General features: G+C 39.2%; 1 protein-coding gene across 12 annotated transcripts in view; it reads left to right on the top strand.

Annotated features, from left to right (window-relative positions):
* ABI1 (abl interactor 1) overlaps positions 1–21,220 on the top strand; it is an 85,270-nt gene that overhangs the window by 48,730 nt on the left and 15,320 nt on the right. For 6 of the 12 annotated variants that reach the window (XM_084781988.1, XM_084781981.1, XM_084781977.1 and 3 more), the window contains exons 3-7: positions 6,058–6,234; positions 13,725–13,739; positions 14,442–14,542; positions 16,085–16,225; positions 19,172–19,272. In XM_084781988.1, coding sequence (XP_084638114.1) covers positions 6,058–6,234; positions 13,725–13,739; positions 14,442–14,542; positions 16,085–16,225; positions 19,172–19,272 — 535 coding nt within the window. The remainder of the gene's footprint in view (positions 1–6,057; positions 6,235–13,724; positions 13,740–14,441; positions 14,543–16,084; positions 16,226–19,171; positions 19,273–21,220) is intronic. The other 6 variants (XM_084781980.1, XM_084781978.1, XM_084781987.1 and 3 more) reach the window with 1 other exon arrangement.

Genomic DNA, 21,220 nt, shown 5'->3' with positions numbered 1-21,220 from the left:
TAAAAACAAAAACCAACCTATTAAAACAAATTAAAAACCACACGCAACCGTGAAGCGTCCTAGGATTCTGCCCTCCATTCAGATTAACAAGGTAGTTTCCTACAGTTTCCTAGATGACGGAAGAGGACACAGGGCTTAAGAGTCAAACACACAGGAGTTCACTCATGAGGACAGCACTGTGTTAGCATTTGTGCCCTCAGCTCCATGGAAGTCTGTGAATAGGACTAGGCCATTCCGTAGTGACTCATCTTATTTTTCAATTACAAATCGTGTGACTGTGCACATGTGAGTAGTTCTTTCTTTTCACCATATGTAGTTCTTTCCTTCCACCATGTGGGTTTCAGGAGGCAGAATGCAGTTACCAGCTGAGCCGCATCACTGGCCTTGACATCTCATTCTCAGTGATTTAGTTCAAGTTGTTACAGGAGCGTCATTTCTGTGTTAGGACACTCAGACTGTCAGAGTGTGAAGTTAGAGCTGCCTTTGCTGCGTGACTTTTGCCCTGGAGAGGGAGGACATCTTCATTATACAAACCTTCCCAGGTCTCCAGAGGGACACATTATTTCTAGACCTCAAGACTATTTTTGATACAACTGTGATTAAACAAGAATATGGCGCAGAGTCAGTGCCTGTCTTCACAAGATGGAAGGAAGCACAGATGCAGGCAGATAGTCCAGGGTTCACCCCTGCTTGCTTTACCTTCCTGACTTCTAGTAAACGTTCCCATGTTTGCACAACTAGCCGGTCACAGGGAGCTCTGACTGAGGCATCACCAGATCTCTTCTTTTTAACATAGAAGAAAGACATTTAATTGGGGTTATTACCTACAAATTCTGAGCTCACTTACACTGCCCAGGAGTTTGGAACCAGATAGCTGAAGGAAATGCAGAGAGCTGTCCTAGAGAGGTAGGTGGTTTTCTCAGTTCATTATTGACTTTCTGCTTGGTCTAAGGCATGAATGTAGGCATTGCAGGATACAATTGTGCACGTAAGCCCTTGTCTTGCAGAGGAATTGCTGTCTGTCGTCCATAACAATCCAAGCTACTGAGTTGAACTGACACATGCCCCTAGGGCCAAGGTGGTTGTCATTGATTGCTTTAGCTATTCAGGGACAAATTGCAAATTTAGTTGGATGATTTCCAGTATAGGAATAATTGCCTCAGAACATATCTAATTAACTTATTAGTTTTCCTGTGGGGTCCCTCCACTCCCTTAAGAATAGCCTTCCTTAAACACTTGAATGTCTCTTATGACCACCTCCAATTACAAGTCACAGCATTCCTTGTTCATACTTGACTTTTACACAAAATTCATGAGGCTGGGCGTTGGTGATGCATGCCTTTAATCCCAGCACCTGGGAGACAGAGGCAGGGGGATCTCTGTGAGTTTGAGGCCAGGCTGCACTACAGAGTGAGTGCAGTACAGCCAAGGCTACACAGAGAAACTCTGTCTCGGAAAATCAAAACCAAACCAAACAAACAAAAATCTCTATGGTTGCACATTCCTTTAGGATTGGTGTTTCCTTAAACAACATGACTGTCTAGATTTGTTCCCTTCCCAACTACTGAAGCTGTGAAGCACAGGATGACAGTTTCTCTAGTATGCCATCCTGGTTAGCCTTAGGCTTCTCGCATAAGCTCATGTAATTAGTGCCTTTTCTGGAGTGTACCTGAAGGCAAGCAGTACAATCTGTTCTGTTTTATCTGTGTCACCAGCCGGGTGGCATTCATTTGTCCTTTGGAACAGCTGAATGATAGATGTAGGTATGGGGCTGGCATAGACACTTGTAAGTGATGACAGCTGTTTTTCAGAGAATCAAGGTCTTTGAGCACTCTGTTATTCCCAAGAGGCTACTGCATGAGGTTAAGGACAGTGGTACCCAGAATTGCCTAGCAGGGCTTGTGTAGGTCCTGCCAGGTCTGTTAGGGTTAGAATGTTTGCATGGATTGTGGTAATTGTACCAGAGGATTTTCTTTTGAGAAAGCTCTAGGTGTGATCTCAAAGACAGGTCAGTATCTCCTTTTTCTTTACTTTCTGAGGTGCATTTCTCTCTTGCATGCCGGAGATCTTGACTTCGTTTCATTATCAGGAAATCAGTGCATCACATTTCAGCATGTAAGATCTATTGTTTGGAATAATTAGGTGCAAGAGGAAAAAGAACATTTTAATTTAAGTTACAGAGATCTTTTAATGCCTCCCACTTTGATGCACATGGTGCCATCACAGGGAGACTTGGTGCACAGTGTACTTAACCAAGTGTTCGTTATCTTCTTTGGAGAAATTGTCTATTCACATTCATTCTTACCCCTCTTCTCTCTTTTGGTGCTGGGCATCAGGTTCAGGGCCCTGTGCATACTACATACATACTCTACTACTGAGCTATACCTCTAGGCCCTTTTTTTGCTTAATTATGGGTTGAGGGTTTAAGTTTTGTTTGTGTTTGTTTGTTGAGACTGGGTGTCATGTAGCCCCGGCTATTCTCCTTCCTTATACAACCAAGGAGGATGGCCTTGAACTTCCCTCATGTTCCTGTCTCTACCACCTGAGTGTACATGGTGGGCAAGTACTCTGCCAACCGAACTATATCCCCAGCCCTTCAGTGTTTTAAGTTGCCTATTTGGATAGTAAGCTTGAAGAAAATTTTATTAGAGTTTAAAGGAAAAATCCTAGAGCATGCAAGTTGTGAATCTTGGAAGCTGCCCAGAGGAGGTAAAGGGGAAAACGCAAGCAGCTTGGGTTGGCTTAGATTTCAGCCAGATGGCAGCAGGCAGCCACACAGCATAGTGGGGCCTTAGAGAAACCAAAGTAGGGAAGCCCATGATCTTAGAGAAAGCTCACTTAGAATAGAGTCAGAAAGAAGAAAAGGAAAAGTTACCTTTCACAGGAAGTCAGAAGAGCAGGCAGACTCATGAAGCAAAGAGGCTGAGCTCTGGGAGAGGCCGTCTGTCCTCAGCTGTTTTTTGAGCAAACTGTTCCAGCATTGAGCAATGTAAGATGCTGTGAGTGGAGAATGTAAAAGGCTGTCAGTACCTCGGTTAACACCTGTGGTTGGTTAGGTGGGTCTATTGGAATAGCCAACACCAACCCTGCAAAAGAGTGAGACGTTGACGGTCCTGTAGAGCTAGTCTGCTACTAGCATATCAAGAAACCCTCTCTAAGACTCACAGTTCTGAGAAGACAACTGTGCTAGGAGTGTTAGGAATTTAACTAATTTTTATGTATATGGTGTCTTGCCTGAATGGATGCTTCTGTACTTGTGCCCTTAGAAGCCAGAAGATAGCATTCAGTCTGCTGGGACTAGAGTTACAGACAGTTGTAAGCTGCTTTGTGGGGGCTGTGAATTGAACCTGAGTCCTCTACAATAGTGCTCTTAACTGCTGAGCCATCTCTCCAGCCTCCCCCTCCCTTACAATTATGTGTATAATTGTTTTGTCTTCATGGATATATATATGTCTAGTATCCATGAAGGCCAGAAGGTAGCATCAGATCCCTTGGAACTGGAGTTATAGGTAGTTGTCAGCAGCCATGTGACTGCTGGGAATGGAACCCAGGCCCTCTCAAGAGCTGTAGGTGGTGTTGACTGCCGAGCCAGCTCTCTCCGTCATCACCTTCAAAGCAAAGTAGCCAAAAATTTGCTTGGTTCTAAACACAGTAGGAGCAAAACTTGCTCCTTTTACATTAAGTGTACTTACGTCTCTAACTATTATCTGTAAGTGCCTAGAACCTTACCTGCTCCCCTTCCACCTTCTTAATTCCAGCTGTTGACGGAGCTGCGCTGTTGAGGCTCTGAGCGTGATGAGTAGTTTCTCCCATCTGGTAGGGAAAAGACAATAACTAGGGAATTATTGAAGCTTTTGTCTTTGAATCTACTCCCAGGTCTCATCCTAACACCACCTCTTAATTTTAATAAACAATAAAATAAAAGATCATTAGTAATTCTCATGGGTTCTTTTCAGTTCACGTTATTCAGCTTTTTCCATCCCCAGAACCTTTGCCTTTTTTCCCCCCTCATTCTTACTCAGACAACAGGCAGTAGTTTAGTTTGTTTCATGGAAGAGAAGAGACCAGGTCAAAGGACATACCCTTCAGCAACCACAAGAAACCACTACACTGGGCAGGGCGTGGTGGCGCACGCCTGTAATCTCAGCACTGCAAGGCAGAGGCAAGCGGTTCTCTGCGAGCTCCAGGTCACACTTGTTACATAGAGTTTAAGAACAACAGATCTCAAGGGGGGAAAGAAGAAGAAAAAAGAAAAACAAAAACCCAGTGTTAACGTGCTGCAAACGAGATGTTTCCATCCGAACACATTATAGGAAGACTCACTGCTTTAGGGGAGCTAGATCTTTCAGAATGGGCGATGAAGCTTCCTTACTTGTGTTCCTTGATGTTTACCTTATCTTATACTCCTGATCATGCCATGTAGTCTAAATTTGCCACTGCTTCCTCATTCTAAGGAAAAAGTTTTAAACCTTATCTTTATTTTGTGTGCATTGATGTTTTGCCTGCATGTATGTCTATGTGAGAGTGTCAGATCTTAGAGAGCTGCCATGTGGGTGCTGGAATCTGAACCCAGGTCCTCTCGAAGAGCAATCAGTACCTCTAACTGGTCAGCCATCTCTCCAGGCACCAACAATTTTAAACTTTTGAGCAGTTGTATACTATATGAACATAATGAGTTATATGCTGGCACATGCCTTTAAGCCTGCACTCAGGAGGCAGGGTAGAGGCAGGTTAATCTTTCTGAGTTTGAGGCCAGCCTTGGCTGCATAACAAGCTCCAAGCTCAGCAGGGACACATAGTGAAACATTGTCTCAAATAAAAAAACAAAACAAAACAAAGACTGAAAAGAGAAAAGACATGGCCCATCAACTCATCGGTCCATCTTCAACCCTAGCAACCAAACCTAGGATCTTGTGTATGCTAGTATCCACTGAGCCCTTCCCAGCCTGCTGTGTGATTTGTAAGTTTTGATGATTAAATTAAAGTTTAAATGTATTATTCTTTGCTGAAGTGTAACCCAGCACCTTGTACATCGTAGCAAGTGAGTCCTATCCTCAGCTCCTCCTCAAATTTTAGAAACAATTTCATAGGCTCTTACTCAGCACACTGAACCAGACAGGCACATGCACATAAGAGGCTTGCTGGTAACTATAACCTTTGACTTACAGCCCTCTTGTTCATGGTGTCTGCCACATACAGTTCTTTCTGCCTCCAGTAATTTCCGTATTTGCCTCTTACACTCTTTTAAAATTTTTTAAAAGCCTGCCAGTCTGTAAACCCCAAAATGTTTTCAACCTATTTGAACTGCACACATATATAGTAATTCAAATAATCTGTGTGTGCCACTAAAGTGCTTATCTCCTTGTGTTGTAATCACTGCTTTTGTGTTGTAATTACTGATGTTGTTGCTGCCGTTGTTCAGTTTTGCACCTTTTTTTAAAAAAGATTTTATTTATTTATTACTTATACAGTATTCTGCCTGCATGTAAGCCTGTAGGCCAGATGTGGGAACCAGATCTCATTGAAAATGGTTGTAAGCTACCATGTGGTTGCTGGGAATTAAACTCAGGACCCGTGCTCAGCCCGTGCTCTTAACCACTGAGCTATCTCTCCAGCCCAGTTTTGCATCTTTTAATAAAGTAAGAGTGACCGAGCAGACCTCCTCCTCCCACACATTCCATTTTTCTAGGAAACATTTTCTTCCCTCTAACAGTTGCTTTAGAAAGTCTGTTAAGTAGTTTCTGATTTGAGCCTTAAGGGAATTAATTTACCTAATACATACTCGTTAGAAAATAGGTACAAGCAGGGCCTAGTGGCACAGGCCTGTAATCCTAGCACTCAGGGAAGCAGAGGCAGGTGGATCTCTGAGTTCAAGGCAAACCTGGTCTACACAGTGAGTTCAGGACAGCCAAGGCTACACAGAGAAACCCTATCTTGAAAAACAAAACAAAAAAAGAAAGAAAAGAAAAAGAAAATAGGTATAAGCTACAGCCCCATGGTCCCGTTCTCTACTGTACCAAGTAATATTTTCTTGCTCTATTTAAATTTAAAATATAGACTGTGGATATTCATAAAGAAAAAGTGGCTCGAAGAGAGATTGGTATTTTGACAACAAATAAGAATACATCAAGAACTCACAAAATAATAGCACCTGCAAATATGGAGCGCCCAGTCAGGTATATTCGGAAGCCTATTGACTACACAGTTCTGGATGACGTGGGCCACGGAGTTAAGGTAAGCATTTTGCATTACTTACATGTCAATTACTTTGAATTTTGGATAGAAATTGTGATAGGATTTTCTTATTTGATAGATTCCCTTTGGCTAGCAACAAATATACTTTTCAGAGAATAATTATTTTAAAGATGTGAGTGTGTGAATGTTTGCCTGTGTGTGTATATGTACTACATACATTTCTGGTGCCCTCGGGTCAGAAGATGGTGTTGCATCCTCTGGAAATGAGTTATGGATAGTTGTGAGCTATCATGTAGGAGCTCGGCTGTGAACTGGGTTCTCTGTAAGAGCAACAAGTTCTCTTAACTGCCGAGCCATCTCTTCAGCTCTCTAGAATATTAGTTTAATGAGTTACATGTTTGACTAAGCTTGAAGAAGAATTTTATTCACGGAATAGACACTATTCAGAAAAATCTAAAGACCTGAAAAGGCTGGCCTACTAAGATGGCTTAGCAGGTATAGCACAAACCTTTTGACCACTTCTGCACAAGATAAATTTATGCTTTGAAATGTGGTAATAATAATCCCTTTCCCAGAAGACTGATATTCAATCCTTCAAAATATTTAATAATATTTGTTCTATTCTTAGAACCTACATGGGGGAAGGAGAAGATAGACTCCTGCAAGTTTTCCTTTGATCTCCTCCTCCACACAGAATGCTGTGTTACTTGTCCCATAAACAACAACAACAAAAGTACAAACAAACAGACAAAAACACAACTTGAAAAAGCCATTCATTAAGTAAGCCATTTAGATCATAGATTATGATTGACTTAAAAAATAAGTTGTACATAATTCAGCCTTTTATTCCTAAAAATTTGTGGACCTATGTAGTATAGGGATGAAATTAAGTGACTTACGTGGGGTGGGGAGGAAAATTATATAAAATTTTCTTTTGCATACTTCTGCTATAAACTTTAGGTTTGTAGAAGAATATTTGATGCACGTTCCTAAGCTTGGCAGAATTAGACAATCTTGAACTTTATAGATTTTTCTATTTATGTATCTTTGCAAACAGCTGTAACAGTGTAAATTCTTTAGCCAGTTCGGCACAAGGTAAATTTATGCTTTGAAATGTGGTAATAATCCCTTTCCCAGAAGACTGATTTTCAGTCCTTCAAGCTATTTAATAATATTTTTAGGGCATAATAATAATAATAGTAGTAGTAGTAGTAGTAGTAGTAGTAGTAGTAGTAGTAGTAGTAGTAGTAGTAGTTGTTGTTGTTGTTGTTGTTATTATTATTATTATTATTATTATTATTATTATTATTATTAATTTGTTTTTTGGTTTTCCAAGACAGGGTTTCTCTGTGTGGCCTTGACTATCTTGGACTCACTTTGTAGACCAGATTGGCCTTGAACTCACAGAGATCCACATGCCTCTGCCTTCCAAGTCCTGGGATTAAAGGCACATGCCACCACCACCCAGCTTAAGAATTATTTTTAATTTTATGTAAGTGAGTGTTTTGCCTGCATACATATCCCTGTACCATTAGAGTGCCTGGTGCCTGTGGGAAGAAGATACTGAACCCCTGGAGTTGGAATTATAGATAGTTGTCAGCCTCCAAGTGGATGCTAGGAATTCAATCTGAATCCTCTAGGAGAGCAGCCACTTCTCAGGCCCCTCAGCCTGTTTTAAAAAAGAGGTCAGCTAGGGTCTGGAAACATTTTCCAGCTGGTGGATAGGAGTGATTGGTGCTATTGCTAGATGTATTGCATTATAAGTACTCTGGGATGTTTTGTCAATAGAAGAACATTAGCATTTACTGTTTCTGAGTGTTGTATTTGCTTTCATGCTTGAGAGTTATGTGTGAGGTTGAAACACTTGCCAACGGAGACTACATGTTTCTTGTACTTTTATTGGAGTCATATCTAGCATTGTGTAAGAGCTTAAACTTAATTGTATCTTAAAATATTTTAGAATTTTTAGAATAGAACAAGGTTATATTATTATGTATTTTGGGATTTAAACAATACACATAATATGTACAGATATGTTAATCTAGTCTGTTATTTGGGGAAACTCACTAACTTCTCCCCTTTTGCTGCATCTTATTTTTTTTCCTACCAAAACAATACATTAACACTTTAGTAAAGACAAATTTCTGAGCCAAATGTGGAGAAAAATGATAACACCATAGAGTTTGAGGCCAATTTGGACTGCTTAGTGGAGCGCTGTCTTGTTTGTTTGTTTGTGTGTGTGTGTGTGTGTGTTTTTTTTTTTTTGAGACAGGGTCTCTCTGTGTAGCTTTGGCTGTCCCAGACTCATTCTGTAGACCATGCTGGCCTCAAACTCAAAGTGACCCGCCTGCCTCTGCCTCCCAAGTGCTCAGATTGAAGGTGTGCGCCACCATGCCGGCTTGTGGAGCTCTGTCTTAGCACAACCTCCTCAAAAACCTAACCATTATCTCAGAAACAAGGACCCCAAATTATCTCATCCCTCTACTCATTTGGAAATGTATGAGATTGATTTTTTTTTTTTAAATATAACTCTGCTCAGTTCTGGAATTAAAAGATTGGACCCAAATTTTAAAAGGAAGTTTATAAGAAAATGCAACTTTGTATTAGGAAACATGAACAAAGCTTACTAGATGTTGAACCTACATGCATGAGATCTAAGGTAGTTTTCTTTCTAGCTACTAAAAAGTGCAAACATTTTCAAAAAGCCTCTTTTAACAAGAGTGTGTTTCATGGTAAGGCACACATTATCCCTAATTTTTACTAATCACCTTTACGTGTATACTTATGAGATGTAGTCACATTGCTTTGGTTGCTGTTTTTAAATATTTTGACAAAGATTTAGAAGAGTGGTGGCCACTGAGAATAGTATACTTTAGAAACTGGTGTGTGTTGGTAGAGTGCTTTCCTAGAACGGATGCAGCCCGGGATTTGAGTCCACATATCATAGTGGCGGGACAGTTCTGCAGCCCAGCACTTGTACAGTGAGGCAGCAGCACTGGAAGCTCAAGGCCATCCTTGTTCACAAAGTGAGTTTGAGGCTGGCCCGATATTACAGGAGGCCAGGATGACGCTAATACATGTAATATTTATCTGTGTATGTACAAAATAGTTACTTTCCCCCTGGTTTTATTACTATTTTATGACTTCCATAAGAATTTTCATACTCTAATCTTACTTTTTTCTATAGGATTGTAGAGATGTGTGAAATTAAGGACTAAAACCAGAGCTGGGTGTGGCAGGTACATCCCTGAGGCTCTAGTGGGTGAGTGAGTTTCAGGCCAGCCAGGGTTACATAGTGCGACCCTGTCTCAGAAGAAATGCTCCTAGTACAAGGAGGCAGAAGGACTAGGAAGACCTCACTGAAAGACTGGCACATTCTGCACAGTGTGCTCCAGGCCACCTGGGCCACACAGTGAGACTGTCTCAAACAAACAAAACAGCTGACCATCCAGTCAGTCCCTTTGTCCCTTAGAAAACAAAACAAAACAAAAAATCTGGGCATTTATTAATGGTAACTTATGCAAGGTTGAAATTACAAGGCAGAAAGAATTAAATTTACCTTAAAATGAGTACTTTCAGTATTATTTATTTATATTATTTAAATATATAAACAAATAATTATTTACATTATTTATATAGTATTTCTATTCAGATTTTTGTCTTTGGTTCACATTCCTATTTAGAAATTTGATTTGTTTTTTAATGAAAAAATCTCTTCATAACTTTGATGACATTTCCATAACTATAACTCTTCCCAGGTGAAGCTTGATTCCTTAACAGCTTCTTAAATTTGTGCTTTCTGTTTTGAATCATGACAACTGATGTTTCCTCATGGTGCTTTTTATCATTTATCTTCACTGGATATTTTTCATAATACATACAAAACCTTGAATACCATATCTAAGTAGATTAATATGCTTCCTATAGTTATAACATTTTACATCCAGTGTTAATATTCCATCTTATTTGTGATATAAATTTTAGTGTTTTGGTATTTATGTGTGATATACTTGGCCTTCCTTTAAATAGATTATGCATTTAATACATTTCATGCTGAAAAGTATATGTTATCTATAAACTTATTAGGAATTTAAAATAAATAATAACTTACAGTAAGTCTCACTAGTTTTGGGGACAGAGTAAAATACTGGTAGGAGAAACCCTATGCAAAATCTTCGAGAATTGCACACGAAGAAGAACAAGAAGTGATGATTTTCTCGGCCAGGTACCATGCTTCAAAGTGAGCATAGGGAAGGAAGGCTTGAATACTTGGTGGAGAAACTTACAATTAATTTTGGTGAGCATACCAATGCACAGATTCCTGAATTAGTTTATAATTACAGATGAATCTGTTGTATATATGCAGTATTTATGTGGAGGTCGTGGGGATGATACAAAAAGCAAGGCAAAGACATTCTGTTGGTTAGAGCTAGTTGGGGTTTTCTCAGGTGAAGCTGCTAAGGTTGATTGATGGTTTCTGGTCATTTTAGTTTGCTTTGTAGGAACCCAGAACAACAGGACTGTCTTAGCTCCAATGGTCTTCCAGTTGTTGTTGTTCTTAATTTTTTTAGATGAGTTTATCTTTGTATCTGAGTGTTTGCCTGTATATGTGTATGTCTACCATGTGTGTGTGCCAAGTGTATGTAACATGTATGCATGCTTGTATGTGTGTGCATACAGTTTACCACGCATGTTTTTCTCCTGTGGAGATCAAAAGAGGACAGAGATACAGTCGGTTGTGACATTTGTGCATGGGTGATGGGACCTGGACTGTGGGGCCTTCATAAGGACATCAAGAGCTCTTAACCACTGAACTCTCTATAGCAGTATAGATGATAAATTTTCATAATATTTACATAGGGCTACACCTTTTAAACATTTACATTTTACTAAAATGAGAGCTAACTAGTTACTTCAAAGAAAGAATTGGCCTCATTGACATTGGAAGCTTACTGCTAGAAAAATAAGAGAGGACTCAAAAGGACTTGTTTTTAAACATATTCCAGGTAAATGGTGAAGTTATTCCTAAGTATAAATGTTTAGAGGAAGAAGGACTTTAAGGAAATACTAAAGCCTTGTTTATGTTTGGGAACATTTAAATAGATCCTTCTTCATACAAGTATTGTCAGTTGCTAGCTTTAAGAGCTTTAAGAGGCAGGGATTAATTTTATAACACTCATCATTTGGAACACAGTCACATACAAATGATGAGATTTTTTGTTTGTTTTTGTCTTTGTTCTTTAAGTAGGAAGAAGTGAAGATACGAGAGTGTACTTTGAATACTTTTTTGCACAATTACTGTGTTATATTATGAAACATACTATATGCACATATACAGGTATATATGTATCATCATATACATAGATTATACAGTACACTAGTATATCTGATCAGGGGTCTTAGTATTAGTTAAATGGAGTATTTCACATCTAGGTGTGCGACATGGTTGATTAGGTAGAGTTCCAGACCACAGTACCAGGTGACAGCGAGGAATACCAACGTCTTAGCACAGTGTATATAAACAAGATGTCTGAAATTCTTGCATAAGATTTTATTTAATGCCATTGGGGTCATGGGAAAATGGTAGATAACTTGTGAGAACAGCAGATGCCATTGATAGAAATTGAAATCTGTGGACTTTATTATAGACAGACTGTAGAAACAGGAATGTTTTCTTAATCGCATGGTACAAGGACTGGCACTGTAGGGTCGCACACAGTGTTTCAGGTGTGTTAGCTGGTCTCCTCTAACAGAAGTAGCCTTAAAGAGCAAAGTAGTTTTTCTTTAATTTAGAATTTTTACTGAACTGGTCTTTAAAATCATAGGAACATATACCTTCCTAGTAGTGCAAAGGCTTGCTCAAGACTTCCATAGTTTAGAAATGAGAGTTTCCAGACTTTTCTTTATTCATTCTTCAGTCAGAATTTGGCCAAGCTGCTAGTAGATGCCTTCGTTTTTATATTTTGTTTAAAGGCTATTTTTTCTTTGTCAGTTTTATACACACACACATACATATTATCTTATTCTTAACACACCAGCCGTATCTTGTTTTTTTGAGATAGGGTCCTATGGATCCCAAATTGGCCTTAAACTTGGTGTGTAGCTGATTATCTTGCCCCCGCCTCCCAAATTCTGAGTTTTCAGTATACCCCTATACCCTGGTACCTGTTATGTGATGCCAAAAATGATACCCAGTGTTGCTTCACGCTCTACAGAACTCTGCCGACTGAGCTACATTCCCAGGGTTTAGTCAGGGCTTTATGATCTCATTTTTAAATACTGAGGTGCTAGGACAAATCTTTTTCTGAATTTGAAAGCAACTTGTGAGTTTTTATTTTTATTTTTTGAGACAGTCTTATTACATAGCTCTGACTGTCTTGAACTCCTTACATAGACCAGGCTGGCCTTGAACACAGAGATCTACCTGTCTGCCTCCCAAGAGCAGGAATTAAAGACACCATACTCTACTCTACCTCAAGCGCTCTTCAAGAGTAGTGTGCGCTCTTAATCGCTGGCCATCTCTCCAGCTCATGTTGTGATGTTTAAATGGATGCTTATTATCTATCTGTTTTATTCTTTGTGGTATTAAGGATTTAATTTAGGAACTTACATAGATTGTTACTTTTGAGCCAGGTACATGTAATCTTAAACCGTGATTTCAAATTTTAGTTTTTAAGGTTTATCTTTTTATTGTATTATACTACCACTCAAGTAATGAATGTTCCAGACTTGGGCATTCATTATCTAATAAAGTCTTAGATCTTGTTTACTGCTGTATTAAAAATTGATTTACATCTTCTGTATTATTGTAGTTTATTTAAATCAAATTAAAATTTTTACTTTTAAATATGTCTGTATTTGTATGGGAGGGGATGTGCATGTGAGTGCAGTGTCTATTGCGTCCAGAAGGGGCATTTGGTCATGAGATCGATGCCATTGTACATGCTAGATACTTTCATCTCCCAAAGCCATTGTGTTCTCCTAACTCCGGAGGCCCCTCTGAGCCCCTGCCATTGGTAATTCAGCTGGATTACGTTCATGGGTTAAATGCTGACCTAAGAAATTTTGAGGTCTGCTTGAGATTAGCTTAATTTCTTGGTATGTTCCTTAGGAAGTTATTTCCTATTAAAAGTGCATGTAAGTTAGACCTTCAGACAAAAGCCATCAATCCCCACTACCTGGGAGGCTGAGGCCAGAGAATCATAAATTCAAGTATTATCTGGGTCACAAAGTCAGTTCTAGGCCAATTTGGAAACATAGTGCCTGGATTTAGCTCATTGGTAGAGTGCTTGACTAGCATGTGTGCAGCCCTGAGATTAATTCCTAGTATTGAGGAAAAAATGAGTGTAATACACAAATGGTTCCCTAGTTCCTCTAGATACTTTTAAGATGTATTTGAAATATGGCTGGATAAAAGCTTGTTGAACATAAAATCAGTAATATAAATGTCAACCTGTCCTGTCAGATACAACTTACCTAGAATTAATTTCTACTTTTTCCCCCTCTTTTTTGTTTTTGCCAACATAAAGTGGCTAAAAGCCAAGGTAAGAGATATTACTTATCACTTGATCCACAGTACTTCCTGTATATTGACAGAGGCTGCAGAGCCACTAAAATGTGAAAACTCTTACGTCTGTCTGCTTTTTCCTGTAGGATTTACTTAGATTAAATACGCTCAAACTTAGATCAAATCAGCAGCATTTAGCTTGGCTGTGTTAATATATCCAAAATATATTGATGTTTGCACTTTAAGGAACATTAATCTTGCTAACAGTTACTGCTTTGCTCATGTTTTTACAGTTGCTTTGCTTCCATTGACTTGCAGTTAGGTTTCCCAGACGTCACATGAGATTTTGTTGCTGAATTATTAGGATAAAGATTATATTTGAGATGAGTATCTTAGCAGGTAGACAGAATTGTGGTTTACATTTATGCACACATAATTCACATATAGATGTTTATTCAAACATTTTAGTAATCCTGATTCTTGGGTAACTTTGATATGAGCAATAACATATAAATTTAGTAGTCTCACCTGTATTTTGCGTAAATTGATATGAATAGCACAAAGTATGACAGGAAGAACTGAGCACAGGTGGCTTTTGAACTTTTAAAATGTAATAACAAACTATTAAAACTGTCTGGGAATCCTTACTTCACATTCTGATATTAAGAAAAAAAGATCATGTTAAAACATCAAGAGAACAAGTTGATACAAAAATAAAATCTTTCTCTCCACATTTTAGCACGGAAATAACCAGCCTGCAAGAACTGGCACATTGTCGAGAACGAACCCTCCCACGCAGAAGCCGCCGAGCCCTCCTGTGTCAGGCCGAGGGACTTTGGGGTACGAATTAAACTGCGGTCTCCATGGCATGTCTGAGACTTAAGTGCATGCTTCCTTGTTTTGTGTTATCTCTTGTGGGACTACCCTTTAAAATCATTTATTTTGTGAGGGTGCATGTGCATGCATGTGGAGAGGTCAGAACAGCTTGTGAGAGCTGGTGGGTCCCTTGATGAAGCTCAGAATGTCACTTTCTGAACTATTTTGCTGCCTCAGACTGATTTTGACTCTTAGTTCCCTAAATGGAATCCAACATGGATCTGCCTGCTTTATAACATGTGTGTGTTTAGTACATGTGTGCTGACATGTACATGCGCGCGCATGCACATACACACACACAGACACACACAGACACACACAGGCATGCGTGCCAGAGGACAACCTTAGGTTTCACTCTTTGGAAAGCTGTCCACCTCCTTTAAGACAGGTTGTCTTCTTGGCTTGTAGCTTAACCAATGAGGCTAGATTGGCAGGGTAGTAAACTCCGGAGAGCTTCCTGTCTCCCCAGCCCTACCTTTGGGATTATGGGTGCTGCCATGCCAAAAATTAATCATCTCTGGTATATGTGCAAATGAATATTGTTTTTTGTTTGTACATTTTAAAAATACAAATCTGCTTTACATTTTCTTTTCAATGGCTTGACCAACGGCGCCTCTTCTTGTATTTACACTATGTTGTGGCTCTTTGAATACGGGGTTGCTCTGTATAGCTTGCTTAGTAGTCACCATCTCCTGTGTCTTCTGTTCGTGACACCTTACACTTAGGACTCTGCTGAGTGGCTGCGACTGCACCAGCTACTCACAGGCCCCCTCATCCCAGAGTAGCGTTATGGAAAGCCCTGGAAAGCTGGAAAAGATAGTAGTGACTTCTTGTCCCCAGTTGTGGTACTAATTGTATCAATGTTTTCCAGGGCGTTTCTGAAGGATTAATTACTTGGAAATAGATATTAGATTTCTTGCTCTTGGGGAAGGGATCAGTCAGAAGCTAACTCCCCTGCCTCCAATAGAAAGGCTTATGAGTGGCTGAGCTGGGAATAATGTATATTTTAATATTATATATTATTGAGCATTAAAAGGATTATAGCTATTATTTTTAGTATAATGTTAGAATTTTAAACGACCTTTCCCAATAACTTGCCTAAAAGAGAGCAACAAATTTGAATTTTTAATGTTAAACAGCAAAATTTATGTCACAATTGAAAATTTTGTTTATATACTATTAGAAATTAGCTTCTGTTGTTATATACTTTCTGGAGGTCAGAGGACAACTTTGTGGAGTCATTTAAGTGTGTATGCGTGCGTGTGTATGCGTGTGTGGATGTGTTGTACTCCCATGTGCTCGCAGCTGCTCTCCCTCCCTCTAGGATTGAACTAAGGTCCCTAGGCTTTGGTAGCAATCATCCAACCTTAATTCTTAACCATTTTAAATTAAAATTGGGGAAAAGTTCTGTTATACTTAATTTGGATGGAGATTGTTCCAAATTTGGGAGGGGATGCTGTTTTGTCTTTCTCATTGATTATCCTTCTTTCCACTTCTCCTTGTTAGACGGAACACTCCTTACAAAACTCTAGAGCCAGTTAAGCCTCCAACAGTTCCTAATGACTACATGACTAGTCCAGCGAGGCTTGGAAGCCAGCACAGTCCAGGCAGGACGGCTTCTTTAAATCAGAGACCAAGGACGCATAGGTAAGCCTTCTGTCTGAACACTGGAACTCTGAGAGCATGTGTTTCTGACTGGTGAGTGATCATTTCTAAAGGTGCAGAGTACAAGTGAGGTGGTACTTTAATGCTGATAGTGAGCATGAGGGGGGAGGACGTTATTCTTCACGTTTCTGATCCCATCACATTTCAGGTTTTTTTTTTTCCATTTGTGTATCCTATTAGCAGAATATATTTCCTGGTTTTGACAGAAATATAAGTACATATTGGGATAACAACTAAAGAATGCTTTTTAGAGATGGAAGGCGTAGACATTGGCATGGTGCTTGCCTACCATGTAAGCTGCTCTGGGGTTGCTCCCCAGCACCACAAAACCAGGCATGATGGTGCAAATGTATAATCACAGCACTTGGATGGTGGGGGCAGGAACATAAGTTGAAGGTCATCCTCAGCTACATAGTGAATTTGAGGCCAGCTTGGGATATATGAGGCCCGGTCTCAAAAACCAAAACAAAACCACGACCACCGCTGTCACTGCCACCACCACCAAAATCATCAACAACAACAACAAACCCAAACCAAAGAAAGATTAAAATTGTTTTGCTCTCCTAGGTTTGCATATAAAGTGTTCTTAATTTTGGAACAAAGTGTGCTTCAGAAGTAACCTTGTTCCATCATTATCCCCTCCGTCCTAATCTAGAATGCTTTGGAACATATCTTTAAATGTTGTAAGGCAGGGCTAGGGTTTTATAGCTCAGTGGTAGGATATATCCTTAGTATGAATGAGGCTCCTGGGTTCATTTACCCATTAAAAGGGGCCCAGGGAAAATGTTCTTCAAGTGCTCTTAGACAAAGGGTTAAGTGCTATAGAAGTCACTGGTTATTAGACTGACTGAGTTAAAGCCCCACCCAGAAACAGTAAGATGTAGTATTGTTGTTCTCCAGACGCTCACTGTGCTGAAATACTAATACCTATTTTAAAACACATTTCTAGGATATCATTATGCCAGGAATTTTGCATTATTTAATCCTTGTTACAAATGTTGCTCCATGATAGCCATAGACAATATGTAAATGAATGAGCATAGCTATAGCCTAGTAAAATTTTATTTATGGTATTAAATTTTGAATTTCATATAATTTGAATGTTTTGCAAAATATTCCTCTTTTGAGTTTTCTCCATCTGTTTTTAAAAAAAGATAGCTCATTGGCAAAAAATTCGGCTGTTGTCTAGTTTTGACCCAGAGGGTGTAAGCTGCCACTGCTTATCCTTATGTTAGATAAAGCACTGAAGAAGAGCTTAAGTGTCCGAACATCCTTATGTCTGACACAAGCTCAGAAGATTTCCTGGCTTGAATAATTATCATATTTAAGTCGATTTGTCCTTCCAGTGGCTCTTTTTATTACAGTGTTAAAATCATAAATTATACACATGGAGTACAGATCTTACCCAGGTACTATAAACTTTTGCCTTGTTGGGTTTGTGGGCATATTGAGCAAACTATATTGCTTTTAAAATATAGTGTAAGCCAGGTGCTGTGGTATACACTTGAAAGGCTGTAGCCGGAGGATCCTCTGAGGTCAGAAGCTTGATACTAGCCTGGGCAACGTACTGACTAGCAGGTGTGCTAGTCAGCAATTACACTCAGCTAGCAGGACAGATCCTTGCCTCAGAGGGAATTGAGTAGTTTCTCCGTAGCAGCTATTTTAGGCAGCGAAACCTAACTACTTTTAAGCTGTTTTCTATTGTTATACTCATTGTCTTAGTCACTGTTCTGTTGCTGTGACGAGACGCCATGGCCACAGCAACTCTTATAAAAGGAAGCATTTAATTGGTGTGCACTTAGTTTCAGAGGTTGGGTCCATATCATGGCAGGAAGCATGGTGGCACACAGGCAGCAGGAAGAGGTTTCTGAAGCCCCAGAGCCCACTCCCAGTGACACAGTTCCTCCAATAAGGCCACACCTACTAATCCCTCTCAAGTAGTGCCACTTCCTGATGTGTGCCTGTGGGGACCATTCTTTCTCAAACCACCATGCTCATTTTTCAGAAAATTCCTTATCACCTTTCTTCAATTTGATTTCATATATTATATTTTATATTTATTTATTTGTTTGTTTGCTTTTGAGGCAAGGTTTCACTATGTAGGCCTGGCTGGCCTGGAACTTGGTTATGTAGCCTCTGCCTTCCTAGTGCTGGGTTTAAAGGTGTGCACGCCTGTACCCAGTTTATGTTCTGGAAACATGGCTTTGCTATATAGTCTGGACTGACCTAGAAGTTGTGATACACCTTCAGCTTTGTAAATGCAGGGATTATAGGAGTGTGTCACCATGCCTGTTTGACTTTTCTTTGAGATGGGTAGAAATTTTAATGCTGGTTTTCAGACAAGGATTCCATATACACACACGCTTCATTTCCAATGCCTTATACATTGTGTATGTATTATATGTCGCACTAATATTTGAATCTGTCCCTTTGTGTTCATGTGATGGTATGGTTCGTTGTTCTTTTCTGAGGAAGGAGGAGAGGGAGAGAAGAGCCTCATTATGTACCCCAGGTGGTTTCAGACTCAAGAACCTTGGCCTTAGCCAATGCTGATAGTAGTGTGCGCAGCCACAACAGCTCTTCACTGTTAATCACAGCAGGCTTTAAATAGACACTTGTAACTCACTGTACCACAAGGTTTCACTGCTCATACATGTTTACAAATTATTATTACCATTTTAAGACCAGATCTCATTGTGCAGCCCTCATCTACCTGTGTCTGCCTTCAGAGAGCTGGGTAGAGTTTTGAGTGCTGTGCTCGTTATTGGCTTCAGAGTTCTAGAAGAACAACAGTGAAACACAGGAGCCACTTTAAGTATTAGGGTAAAGGCTTACAGCCATGTTAAGTGTTTAGTAGTCTCAGTTTGTGATTAAAATTTTGGAATCAGTCTTTAAAAATGATTTTTCAAATGCTTTTCTTCTTTTCAGTGGAAGTAGTGGAGGAAGTGGAAGCCGAGAAAACAGTGGGAGTAGTAGTATTGGCATTCCCATCGCTGTGCCTACGCCTTCACCTCCCACTGCTGGCCCAGGTGTGTGAGTCAGAACTCTCAGCTTTAGTATGTGATGTTTGTTAACTTTATCATGGAAGCTAAAGTAATTTATTCATATTGGGTGAAATTATTTATTAGCTATAATAAAGTCTAATAAATATGATATTTTAAGATTAATTTTCACAGAGTTGTTGGGGTTTTTATTAGCCGTATTTGTGGTACAGAGAAACACTTTGTTAAGTCAGTTTTTGGCCATTTTGCTTTACTTGCCTTTCTAATAGTTAAGAATGATGTTTATTATTTCAAAAGCAAATCATATTATGTGATACTTCATTCCAAAGGTCAGTATTGCTAAATAAATGTATTTGTGACTTTCCTATTTATATATGAGATTCAGCACCTACTTTAGTGAAATGCAGTAAGTGTAAGATGAGATTTAAAAATAGGAAAACTTATTTTACCTTTTTAGAAAGTGTATAAATTTAAGGTATTCTCGGTGAACATTCAGGTTCTCCTTTGGAATTTAGTCAGTGAAATGTAGACTTTTTGAGATAGGTTATTTTTATGTAGCCCAGGCTCTCCAGAAAGGAATACTCTTACAGTATGAAAAAACACACACATTGAAAGGTAAGCATAATAAAAAGAAATAATAGAGGAAAATAGTGTTAGTCTCTCACATATATCATTGAAGGGAAATGATCTAGATATAAGCACAGGCTCATTTTGTGGTTACTGTATTTATGAACTCAAGGGCCTTTTTACCTAGTAAAATTCTTATTCATTTGAAATGTGTTTTACATATCGATGGTTCCTTTTCTGTTTGTCCTTTTTCCAATATGTGATATTTCCCTGCCATTTTGGAACTTTTAGTTCTGATTTCTTATACTCTCTCTGACCTGAATCATAAACTATTTTTTTAAATAATTACTTTATTTTTAATACATTGGTGTTTTGCCTTTGTGTATGTCTGTGTAAGGGTGTCATGTGTTGGAAGTTATAGACAGTTGTGAGCTGCCATGTGGATGCTGGGAATTGAACCCAGGACCTCTGGAAGAGCAGTCAGTGCTTTTAGCTGCTGAGCCATCTCTCCAGCCCTCATAAGCTATTTTGTTGGAAGTCATTTGTATCTCACCTCCTGGAGCCCTGCTTCTCCCAGGGAGCCTTGCTGATGGACTGTGTGGGCATCGGGGAGCTGTTAGATACATTTTACATATCTGCAGTAAGCTCCTGTAGCTGGTAGACTGTAAATTGTTAGTTATTGGATTGTAGATGGTAATGCTAAAGTAGAAGAATTAAATCTAATTATTACTAAGTTCTTCTGGTGAAAGCCCTTTGAACTTAATAGTGTAAGAAAACACAGACTACTCTTTACTACAGTACAGCATGGTCCTAGCTATGGTTTATAAATTAACAGTGTCACTGATGTTCTTTCAGTGCATGAGACATGCTTTGGAACTGCCTTGTATACAGCCAGTCAGAGGTCAGTGGTAAAGGTGGAGACAGGAAGTGGAACATGGAGCGGAAAATGGAGTGTGAAGGAATGCTCTGGTGCTGTCCTTTGGATTATTCTTTGAAAAGTTTTGATGCATCCTAGGTTTTAAGATAGCTGAGATTGCTATGAAATAACTTTCCTTATAGGATGCATTCAAATGGTTTATAAGTTGAGAAGTACTAGACTGAATGCTTACATAAAGAATTCTACATTCAGGCCATTGAGTTTAGAAGCATACAGTAATTTGGGTAAGAATATTGAGATGTCTGTTATGAGAACTGAATTCAATTTAGGTGAAATAAACTGACAACATTTTTACATTTTCCTTAAAACATTTACACGTGCTGAGGAAAAGGTGGAGAGGTAGACAGGGAAGGAGATAAATATAAAAAACTGTGGATGTAGAAATTATTGAAACAAAGTCTGTGAAAATAAATTATGTGTAGCCTACTTAATAACTGGAAAATGATCATTGAAGCCACAGTGTGAGGCTAC

This window comes from Acomys minous, assembly GCF_964271855.1.
Source record: "Acomys minous genome assembly, chromosome: 5".
Lineage (NCBI taxonomy): Eukaryota > Metazoa > Chordata > Mammalia > Rodentia > Muridae > Acomys > Acomys minous.
Note: the sequence above shows the minus strand (reverse complement) of the source record. Positions and strands in the feature narration are given on the sequence as shown.